General features: G+C 43.1%; 1 protein-coding gene across 1 annotated transcript in view; it reads right to left on the bottom strand.

Moving 5' to 3' along the window:
• Positions 1-962: 962 nt before the first annotated feature.
• TFAP2D (transcription factor AP-2 delta) overlaps positions 963-12,156 on the bottom strand; it is a 44,941-nt gene continuing 33,747 nt past the window's right edge. Inside the window, 2 exon segments of the mRNA XM_033142673.1 lie at positions 963-1,439; positions 8,555-8,668. Of these exon segments, the coding sequence (XP_032998564.1) occupies positions 1,220-1,439; positions 8,555-8,668 (334 nt within the window). The 3' untranslated portion in view covers positions 963-1,219.

Raw genomic sequence — 12,156 nt, 5'->3', positions numbered from 1 at the left:
ATGCCCCACACATGTGCAAACTGTTGGCTCTGTCTGTGTGATCAGGGACCTTTCCTGATTGTGTAGTCAGAACTTACACACACACATTTGTATGCCTGCAGGATACTGCATCAGAAGCACATTGGGGCAGAGCTGGAAGGAGCAATCCTACCCCCCACCCCACCCCCGCGAGAAGAGCTGAACAGTGTGGCTGAAGCATGATCGTACAAGCCATTGAATGGGGGGGGGGAGAGAAACATTGTGACATCACAGCAACACACTAGATCTCTCCAGTCCCCTATTCGGATCCAGCAGAGCATACAGCTGTTTACGGTTTTCTGCAGGCACAGAACTCAGCTGCTAAGATTAAGGGCAGGTGGGAAAGATGGTCAGAAGCTCCAGCTCTTATTTAGTTGAACTTCTCCTAGCTAGCGGTAAGAAGGCTATGGACTCGGTGGCCACACCCTCCCAAGAGAAGGCACCAAGGCTGGAATGACAAATCGTTGACGGGCTTTGACATCATTCTGGTGTGGATCCATCTATCAGAAGCTCCCAGGCCTCAGTGTTCAGTCCAAACAATGCAGTGCTTGTTATCTGAAATATCTCCAAGTTCTTCCACCTCCTATGCAAGACATGCTTCCATATTGTCTCTCGTGGGGGCAAATGGAAAGAGGCACTCTTCTCTGTTTCGTCCATTGAATGGGTGATGATGTGACGCAAGTTCACCTGGGGGGGCTGCATATCCCAGGATGCCATATTCTTTTAGTCTCCAACTAGGCTGTCCAATCAGAAAAAGTGTTTCAGCGTTAGCCTGTGATAGGTCAGAATTGTGCTGTTTCTTCCAAGTCTGGAAGTGCTAAGGTGGGGAGGGGGAGTGTCAGTGTATCATTTGGAATGATCAAATGTGTGTGTGTGCGCGCACACACAAAACATCAGAGAGAGAGAGAGAGAGAGAGAGAGAGGAGAGAGAGAGAGGAGAGAGAGAGAGAGAAGCTTTTAAAAAAGTGACTGTTTCATCCCACAGTTACTGTACATAGCTGTCCTTGGGGAGAGCAGGGGTGGTGGGTTTTAAAAAACCTCCCCCTCCCCAAATTCAGTTTGGTCCACTGGAGCCAAATTACTTTTGATGAGATATATAGATATAGATATATAAGTAGATCTATATATATAGAGATAGATATATGTTTTAAAAAAAATATCAGCAGCAAGGTTCTCTGGAAATAGATTCTGTTTGATGTAGCTAGTCTGTCTTTTCTGTTTTGCCCTCTTTCACAGCAGCCTCTGAAGTTTTCCGCAGGGGGGCTTTCTCCGAGTTGGCGTGTCCTTGGCCGGATTCTGCTGCTCCGCCATTTTTGTGTGCCGTGTGTTTTTCCAAGTAGTTCAGCATTTCACTGAGAACAGTTTGGAAAGTGCTGAGGGCAGCACATATCGCAGGCGTCCCAAAGCCATGAGTGATCAAGCTGTAAAGGAAGGAGAAAGAGAGAGAGAGAGGAAAAAAAATATTGAAGAGTTTACTGCACACAGATTTTCATTTTGCTGAAATTGAAGACTTGCCCACTAAAATATTTATTACTTTTCGAGTGAGGAAGACACAAAAATAATCTATCTATCCAGGCCAAGAAACATCTTCAAAGGTTGATTTTCTTGACAGAAGCTTAGGTCTTAAGTGCAGCCCTTAGGGACCAGATTTTCAGTTGGTGTAAACCGGTGTTGCTTCATTTACTGTGGCCAGGATGCCCTGGAACCCCACAGGTGGAAGAGGATGCCCCGAAGTCCCCGAAAGCAATACAATGTGACTCCCAACAAAACTGTCTGCTAGGATGATGAGGAATGAAGTCCAGCAAGAAAAAGCCTCAAAGGTAGAAATATGTGTGGAAACACACATCTTGCACCCACTGGGAAACTCTGGCCCAATCAGGTACTTGTGCACGGGTGTTTATAGGTTTATGGGTAACATCCACCCTTGGCATGTTGTGGTGAGAGTCAGTGTTGCAACAACAGTGATTCCTGCAGTAATAATGTATGGAGCTGGAACATATACTGGAGTGGCAAAACAGGGAGCAGGCAATCTTCATTCTGGGAATAGGTATGAAGGTAAAGGGTTAACCCCTCTTCCCAAATACATGGCCCTGATCCAAATCATACTTGGGATACAGTCACATGTCGTTTGGTCTTTCACTTGGATTAAAGTTGAGGTTGCCAGTTCCACCCCACCCCACCCCCCGGCATGTCCCCTATACCTTTAACGATTGCCTGGTTGGCAAAAATCAGCACTGAAGTTTTTGCTGGCATGGCTATTAGGGCGTGTTGAATTTTTCATCTTTAAAAATCCCGATTTGAGGGGTGTTAAAAAGTTGTGGTATGATTAGGTAATTTGAAATATATTTTGGTTACTTGTAAATATTTAGGTCTTGCTTGGTAAATATCTATGTGAAAAGCTCCTGCTTTTTAACATTCTTTAAATTTTTCTGTCATTTAAATGTATAGGTTATTCCCAAATTTTCATGAAAACAGATGTTGATAAGTGCCTAAAATTGATTACAAGATATTGTAGTTCTGTTATATATGTATTGTAGTTATCTGTATTATTAATATTAATATTATTAATTATTAATATGTAGTTATCTGTATTATTAATATTGGGTATGTTTAGCCTGGAGAAGAGAAGGTTAAGGGGTGATATGATAGCCATGTTCAAATATATAAAAGGATGTCATATAGAGGAGGGAGAAAGGTTGTTTTCTGCTGCTCCAGAGAAGTGGACATGGGGCAATGGATTAAAACTACAATAAAGAAGATTCCACCTAAACATAAGGAAGAACTTCCTGACAGTAAGAGCTGTTTGACAGTGAAATTTGCTGCCAAGGAGTGTGGTGGAGTCTCCTTCTTTGGAGGTCTTTAAGCACAGGCTTGACAGCCATTTGTCAGGAATGCTTTGATGGTTATTTGATTGGCTATTCAACACTGGGCAAAGCTTAACATGCTGGTTTCTGACTGTTACATAGCTATGAAATGCTGGAAGTATTTGGATGCAGCTAAGCTTGCACTGGAGGCAGAGGTGTAGGAAGGTCAGGTGGTACCCAGTGCGGAAAATTTCTTGTCACCCGACCCCCCCCACATTTATTTTTTATTTTTTATTTGCCTGCAAAAATGGTTTTACGTTATTTCATATTTTCTTACAAAGGAAAGTGGATTATTCTGGGCCCCTGATAACAAGCAGGCGACTGTGGACAGATACTTAAATCTACAGGATGGATTGTGTTTTGGCTCCACTGAATTGAAATTTCAGCCTTCATGACATATGGAAACAGCCAAGTAAACAGTTATTTTCACGGAGGAGGGTCAAGATATTAACTGATATGCATGAAATTTCAGATATAGCTATATAATCCCTTGTGTAGTAAGATAAGACCTTTGGAGCAGACATTGTTTTTTTTTTTAAAAAAAGTTGTTTTTTTTATGAACCGCCCTTGTAGGGCAGTAATTGTTCCTTGATCGTTTGTCACCCCCCTCCATGGTGGCACCTGGGTCGGACTGCCCCACCCGCCCTTCTTATGCCCCCGACTGGAGGCTACAGAGGGGAACCTCCTAGCTTCCTAGACTATCCATTTATCCTGTGCTGACCTCCCTTCAGACTAAAATTTCTGACCTCACTTCCTACTTTCTTGTTTTCCATGCCACCTTGGCATCTGCTTTGAGTCTCTCTCCATTTGAGATGAAAGAGAAAGCCAAGCTCATTGCACCTCTTCCACACTTACCATGATACAATGCACTTTGGGGGAACAAAAAATGGATTTGTGTTTGTAAAGAGTGTTCTGAGAACTTTGGTGGTGGTCATATGTGGTGGGAGTGTAAGAAGGTGAGAGTATATTGGGATATGATATATCATGAGTTAAGAAAAATGTTGAAATATAATTTTGTTAAGAAACCTGAAGCCTTTTTACTAGGTATTGTAGGTACAGACATTGAAAAAAAGGACATTAAGCTTTTCCAATACGCAGTGACTGCAGCTAGGATTTTGCTAGCACAAAGGTGGAAACAAGAAGAATTACCGACGAAAGAAGAATGGACAGTGAAACTGATGGAATATGCAGAACTGGATAAAATGACGGGAAGAATCTGGGAACAGCGGGACCAGAAATTCATCAAAGACTGGTTAAAGTTTACGAATTATTTGAAAGACAATTTGCAATTGAATACGCTAATAGGACTTCAAGAAGTTTTGTAGTTAATGTGTAGAAATATCATTGTAAGTATGGTAGTTAGAGTATGTATGAGATTTATGATAATATAAGCAATGGTAGATTAAAGAAGTACAATACTAAGATATAATTTTGAAAGCCATGTGGAATGTCTGAGGGAAGTCACGGCTATGCTAGCCAAAATTGGAAAATGTATGTGAATGTATGTTTGATTTTCTTGTTGTAGTATAGTATAAAATAATAATAATTTTTTTTTTTTTAAAAAAAGAGAACTTTGGTGGTGGTGGGACATTATGCCAATTTTCTCAAGTCATTATGCAGTTAAGCATATGCAGCCATGCCCAGAAGCTGGATGGGAAGGGCTTCTCCGTCATGTTTTAATGATACCCTTTCACTGAAACAAAACCAGCCAAATAGGCCTCAAGACTTGGACTCTCCTTTGGCAGCAGCTACAAGGTCTCGCACACCCCACCCCACCCCTCCACCCCCAGGCTGACAGAGCTCAGCCTTATTGTGAAAGGAAATAGCTTTACTCTCCATGGGAGGTGGAGGAGAAAAAGAGGAAGCCACCATCTGTCTATCCCCGTTTGCAGCAATGGCCAAGTCTGGATATTTCTAGCAGCAGAAGTTGCTATCAAATATTTACAACACACTGTGGCAGGCTGATGATACTCAAAGAGAGACGTGTGCCTCTGCTATGCCCTGCTCAGTGTGAAAACATCTAACCCCATGAGTGGCCCCTATGACTGCAGAAGCCCTTTCCTGCAACCTCTACATATTACCTCTGGTTCTTCTCAGTCTGTAACTTGTTTAGAAGCTAGAATGCCACTCCTCGTGATGGAAAACACCAAGGCTTAATGCCAAGCCTTCGGGTGCTTTGCAGCAGGAACAGCCAAGGTGGGGCCCTCTGGGTGTCGTCAGACATCAACTCCCATCAGCCCCAGCCAGCTTGGGAGTTATAGTGCTAAACATCTGGAGGGCCACCCTTGCTTTACATAAATTTATTTTGGGAACAAAAAGGTAAGAGCAGTCTCCAGTGTTTTCTTGAAAAGATCTCCCTTGCAGTGCTGTCAAGTATCCCGTTTTCCCCGGGATTCTCCCTTATTTCAAGCAGTTTCCCGCTGCTCTCCCTTATTTTTTATTTCCCTTAAATTTCCCGTTTTTAATGGAAGCAGCTCCTCCCCTGCTGGCCAGGGACTGGGTGGGAAGACCTCGCCTACTTGGAGAGAAAAGCCTCAGCCCTCAAAGCAAGTGGGAGCCATTTCCTGTGCTTACAGGGGGGTGTATTCCTCCCCCTGCATCAGCCCCTATCCGTTGCCGCCGAGTCCCTCAGCCGGGCAATAGGGTTAGCTGGTGGGCGGAGCCTGGCTGCCCTTGAGCAGCTGCTGCTTCCTGTCCTGTTTTGATGGGATCAGACAAGAAGACGATGGGGCTCCATCACACAGAGCACATGGCTGCCCTCCTCTTTGCTCCGCTCCAAGCCCAAGCCCGCTTGGAGTTCACATTGCTGCTCCGCCCACTTTTGCTTCTGGCTCCGCCCACCACTGACATGTGACTGTCCCCAGGATAGGTGAGACTGCTGATCCCTTATTTTCAAATCCGAAACTTGACAGCTATGCTCCCTTGGTCAATAATCACATTTTTGTGGCTTACACACAGCACTCGCTGTTTTCCAGATGAGGACCTGCTTGCAACGGGTGTATCAGCCGTGTCTCTTGCTGCATGAGGGACTGTATCAGCCACAATGTGGGCATGCTATATGCGGGGGTTTCAGCTTCCCTGGCACTGAAGCCTATGCACATAGCTCAGTTGCCCATGTCGGATCTGTCGATGTTGGGGGGTGGGTCAGGGGAAGCCGCAGAGGCCGTGGTATCGCCCCACCACTCCTTTCTGGGCACGGCCTCTCGTCCCATGAATAAGAGTGTGAAGAGGGTTTGCTAACATTCCAGATGCAATTTGGGTGGCTGTGTGTATGCTCACACAACCTTTTAAAAATACATATGTTATTATTACCATTACTATTCATTATTGTTAATAATAATAATAATAATAATAATAATAATAATAATAATAATAATAATAATTTAAAGCATGCAAGTATATTAAAGTGATTTCAGGAGGAAGAACAAGTTGCTGAGAAGATGAAGAAGAAGAAGAAGAAGAAGAAGAAGAAGAAGAAGAAGAAGAAGAAGAAGAGGAGGAGGAGGAGGAGGAGTTTGGATTTGATATCCCGCTTTATCACTACCCGAAGGAGTCTCAAAGCGGCTAACATTCTCCTTTCCCTTCCTCCCCCACAACAAACACTCTGTGAGATGAGTGGGGCTGAGAGACTTCAGAGAAGTGTGACTAGCCCAAGGTCACCCAGCAGCTGCATGTGGAGGAGCGGAGACGCAAACCCGGTTCCCCAGATTACGAGTCTCCGCTCTTAACCACTACACCACACTGGCTCTCTATAGGACTTTTGTCCTATAGCTACACCCACAGCATCCTGTACGCTAAGCTTATTAGAACCCACACATTCCCTTAAATCAGGAGTTGGGCTGGTTCACTCCAGCGGAGATCTCTCCATGGGCCAGATTGCGCATGCACCTATGATTTTCGGCATCTGCACAAATGCAATTTCCAGCGCTGCGGAAGCGAGTCCCTGTGCCGCGCTGCGCCAAGGGCGGCTCAGTTCAGGGGTGACTCGTGGGCCGGTTAAACGACCCCCGTGGGCCGCTTGTGGCCCATGGGCCTTAGGTTGCCTACCCCTGCCTTAAATACTATGAAAGTGTTTTGTGGCAGTTCTACTGCTTGTGTTTTAGTTAATTTTGTTTGCAGAAAATGTTGCAGGGTTATATTCAGATACCCTGTCATAGCAGCACAAGGCAAGGGAAGTATATATATATGGCTCCATAAAAGTTTCGGCACTTCAAGAATTTAAATCCTGGAAATGCCCCACCTCTACACTGTGCTCCATGAAGTGCTCCACCTTCAGCCACCGTTTCGTTCAAGCACATTTTTTATAATTGATACCTGGGGAAAAATCTTTGCACTTATCCGATCCTGCTCTTGCTTAGAGAGACCTGCAATATCACTTATTTGATTTAACCTGTTTGGGACTGAATGCTCATTTAGGTGCTATTGGGAAAATGTAACCTAGTTCTATATGTCCTTTCTTGCTTCCACATATTCTTATTTTGTTTAGCTCACAAGCAGAGCAGCAGAAAAGAAATGACTGCTCCTCACCAGCACCACCAGAGGGCACCTGACCACTCAGGAATGACAGCACCTTGGAACGAGACGATAGTTTCCATTGCATTCTAACTGTGCAAATTTTCATGAATTTGGATTGCATGTTTAAGCCCACATATTCAACTGGATAGTTTTTCATTATGCAAAAACTGAAGTGGTTTAATTGTTTATTTACTTAAAACAGTTATACCCCACCTTTCCCAAGGCTGAAAACCAACAATAATTTAAGGAAAAACAAGGAAGAAAAGCTAAACTACTAAATGTTGACGAAACACACACACACACACACACACACACAAGCAGCTCTTAAAATAATCTCAGAGCAGTGTACAAACAATGAAATACAGATTGATACAGAAGAAGAAGAAGAAAGAAGAAGAAGAAGAGTTTGGATTTGATATCCCGCTTTTCACTTCCCGAAGGAGTCTCAAAGCGGCTCACATTCTCCTTTCCCTTCCTCCCCCACAACAAACACTCTGTGAGGTGAGTGGGGCTGAGAGACTTCAGAGAAGTGTTACTGGCCCAAGGTCACCCAGCAGCTGCATATGGAGGAGCGGGGACGCAAACCCGGTTCACCAGATTACGAGTCTACCACTCTTAACCACTACACCACACAGGAGTTTAAAAGCCATTCATGGTCTCATGCTCCTCTAAACTGGAATGTTTGACCATCCGGTGAAAAGTCATTAAAGGGAGGGATAAGGCAAGCCACACTGGGCAAAATTCAAGAGCCTTTTCTAATCTAAGTCTATATTATTTATATAGCAAAAAATGAATTTACATCAAAGTCTTCCACAGTAACTGTATTCCAGAGAGCTACACTCTCTCCTGGATCAAATTTGGGGACATTCCCGTGCCTTGGGATCCTGTAAGATGTGGTTGCTACACAAGGACTAAACTCGGCAAAGCTCCTTAACCCAAGGACCAAAAGTGCAAGTAGAATCCTTTTATGCACCTCTTGAAAGGTCTTCCCTACCACACATAGATTGGATTTAACAAGTGCTAGTCTTAATGTAGAACTTACTGTGGCACCATAAGCAACTTTCCTCCCAGTTTCTTGAGAGGAAGCACATTGAAACATTCACCAACTAACATTTCAAGTTGACTTACAGAAGACAAATGGATTTCACAGGTCATACCTGAAATGTGTTAAATGTCTCTGGATGTCCAGGTCCAATATTGGAGTGGGTCTTGAGGATCCCAAGGGTGATCTATCTTGGCTTAGCAGGTCCTGAAATTCTTTACATATTTGCCTAGAATCAAAATGGATGCATAATGTCAAGGATGTCTACCCAATGTCCCAATGCATGCTCCAATGTGTTGTCATCTCTTAGCAGAAATGGATCCCCAGGTATGGAGCACAACTGAATAAATAGTAGCAGGTGGTACAGGTGGGAGGTGGGCTGAGAAATGAAGGCATTCTTCAAAGCTCCGCTGAAAGGAGTTTGGCACTGGCACTATTCCATTGCTTTCCATAATGCGTGTGAAATAGTGACACTATGAAATGCATATGGAATGTGCAAAGAGGTTCGTTGCTTTGGTTTACAAGCGAAACTGTGCCAGGATGTTCGAAACACACAATATAAATTTGGAGACCAGATGATCCACCATGTGGACTATTAGCTGGCCATTGTTCTCTTATGCTGTTTAGGGATTATATTCAAAATCAATCTCCGTTCCAAAAAATGTGCATATGCATGCACATGCATGTACACACACATAATACAGCGACAACAATCAAACACAAGTTATGTGTGGTTATGCTGCTTTTGGAATCTATTTTAAAATGCTTCAAGTTGCAGTATTACTAAGTTCCAGGCTTTGGTCAATAGAACTTCACATTTCAGTGAACAGGAAAGGCCATCAATGGAGGCATCTCCCTACAACCAGGACTTGCCAAACATGCTTATCTCACTCATGTCTAAATTCAGCTGCTATCAGCTTACTGGTATACAATTTTCATCCGCTGTGTCAGTGAGACTACTGCATAGGCTCAAAAACAGACGATCAAAGGAAATAGTGCTGCATGGGGTTAGCCTCTTGGTTGCACACCATTGCACTGTTCTCTCACCATCTCACAAGGAATCCACACATACATAAAACATTGCCTTCTGGAGTCTACAGTGTAATTTTCAAAAGAGATGATGAGCCATGTCCTCCTTTTGAGGCCATTATCAGAAACAAGCAACATCTCTTGGGTGCATACCACAAACACCTCCCAGGTAGGGTTTATTTTGTGTGTGAATCATTTCAGAACCTGCCTCTTAGGTTCAGATAGGAGGCCACTTCAGCTTGTGTTTAGACGGTTGCTTCAGTCCATTTTCTGAAGCTTCATATGACTTTCCCACAGACTATAATACGGAAAATTAACAAAAGTCTCCACCTTTTTATTTATTTATTTTTAAAGGCAGAACTGGGTGTTATATGCAAAGCTGAGTTGCTCTCGATTTCTAAACAAACTGTATGAAGCAGTGTAATCTGCCTGAGATTCATGCCTCATAGAACTGTTGCATTGTAAAGTTGGAAGGAACCCCAAAAGTCATCTAGTTCAGCCCCCTGAGACTTTTGCACAGCCTTGCTCTCAAGTTCTACACAAATTTCCCCTATGGACTTAATTTTATCTCATGAACAGTAACTTCCATATGAACTTCTGTCTCTAAGATCCAGGGAAGCCTGCATGAAGGTCCACCAGTCCATATCAAGCAAATCTTTGCCCTCTAGCATTTGAGCCTTTGTAGCACTTAAAAAAATCTTATTTTTCAAAAAAGGAAACAAAATACAGGTATTTGCAACTGTTTATAGTTTAAAATGGAAGCAAACAGCATTAGTTTTCATCACTCCAATCTTTACAGTGTTAAATCATAGCTCCCAAAAGCTCTAAAGCAAATCATTAGGGTGAGTAAGCCCAGAGTAAATTTGGTCCAGTCTTTCTTCGAAGCTCCGCCACTCTTGGCAGGAAGGGGTCACTTTGAAATGGTATGCTGATGTGCCTGCAGATGAACGAATTGGTATGTGCTAGTCCTAGGTAAATGTTTTAAGAGTCTGTTTGGTCTTTAAAATCCTGGCAGACTAATTGTTTTTTATGGCTCCTTGGGGAAGATAAAGGGCTTCGGGAGGCCTATTTGCCTCTGTTATGTTTGTGCATTTCAGAACTTCTGATTGTAATGACTGTGTGTGGCCTAATAAATGTGGCAGCTTGTTTCCTTCCATTTTAAGCCAGTTATGTGATTTTTGGACTATTGCATGCTGGTATAGCCAAAGGGGATTCTTTGAAGAGAGGTTATACATCAAGTAGGAAAGAGGTTTCCCTTTTCAAGGAAACAGAAAGCTTGCTACTTTCATTGAAGCCTTTGATACTGTATAAGTTATTTGCGGTCACCTGTATCTTGTCGCCAGGCAGCACACCGTGGCCGTTGAAAATGTGAAAGAGGCACAGGGGAAGGAACTCAGAAGCACCTACAGAGCAAAAAAAGCCTACTCTCTGTCCTTCAATGTGAATGAAGAGTTTGGATTTGGATTTGATATCCCGCTTTATCACTACCCGAAGGAGTCTCAAAGCGGCTCACATTCTCCTTTCCCTTCCTCCCCCCCCCCAACAAACACTCTGTGAGGTGAGTGGGGCTGAGAGACTTCAGAGAAGCGTGACTAGCCCAAGGTCACCCAGCAGCTGCATGTGGAGGAGCGGGGACGCGAACCCGGTTCACCAGATTGTGAGACTACCGCTCTTAACCACTACACCACACTGGCTCTCTGAATGAATATGCAGGGCAGGTATAATACGGAAAGTCTGATCCGTAAACAAATTGGGCTGTTATAGTTTGATTGAGCCTCATATCTCAAGCCAACAGAACAAATTAACCTGCTTTGTCTAGCCTATCATGTGGGCTTAAATGGTTTGTGCATCGGACTATACTGCTACAATGCAGCATGTACTTCTTTGGGGGTCCTGTTGAAACCAGGGCAAGTTTTGTAACTGGGCTTATTCAGAATACCTGAGAGAGAGACTCTTATTGAAACTGCTTTAGTGAAAATAATAGCCGGTGTGCACAGTAACTAGGTCTGGAGAGACTTTGGTTCAACTCCCCACATCCATGAAGATCAACAGCCATCTTCATGGACTGTGATGAGGATAACATGGGATAATGTGACAGCGAAATGAAGACATGTTAGGAGTGGTGTCCCTTAGGTCTGCAACATCTGGTCTTTTGCATGTTTACTCAGGAGTAAGCTTCTGTTGAATAAGCCTCCTCACTCCAGAATAATTGCGTTTGGGATTACATCCTTGTTTGTGTATTAAAAGAAAGCAAATAAGAGACTGTAATGTATGTTTATGGCCATCATTATAATAAACTAAAAAATATATAAAAGGTCTTTACTCCAAAATATGGCCCTTGATTTTCGAAAAATTAAAACTAAACCATTGACTTTTGCATAAGTAACCAAAAAATATTTCAAGAAAACATTTCCCTCACTTTTTCCAGATTGCAAAAAAGTTCAAAAATCAGATAATTTCATAAGATTTAACATGAGGAAGACAATAGGTTGTTTCTGGCCTGCTCCTGTCTTGATGTGTGCATGTAATAATGTCTTCTTCATGTACTTTAGTAAATTCAGCACATTTGGGCACAATTAAAGAAGTTTGATATGGAGGATCGCATGTCAACTGCTATACAGCGAGGTTTTCGTGGGAATACTGAACTTCTTGGTCAGTTTATATTTTTCCCACAAATCAAACTGGATA

The sequence above is a fragment of the Lacerta agilis genome, chromosome 3, assembly GCF_009819535.1.
Source record: "Lacerta agilis isolate rLacAgi1 chromosome 3, rLacAgi1.pri, whole genome shotgun sequence".
Taxonomy (NCBI): Eukaryota; Metazoa; Chordata; class Lepidosauria; order Squamata; family Lacertidae; genus Lacerta; species Lacerta agilis.
Note: the sequence above shows the minus strand (reverse complement) of the source record. Positions and strands in the feature narration are given on the sequence as shown.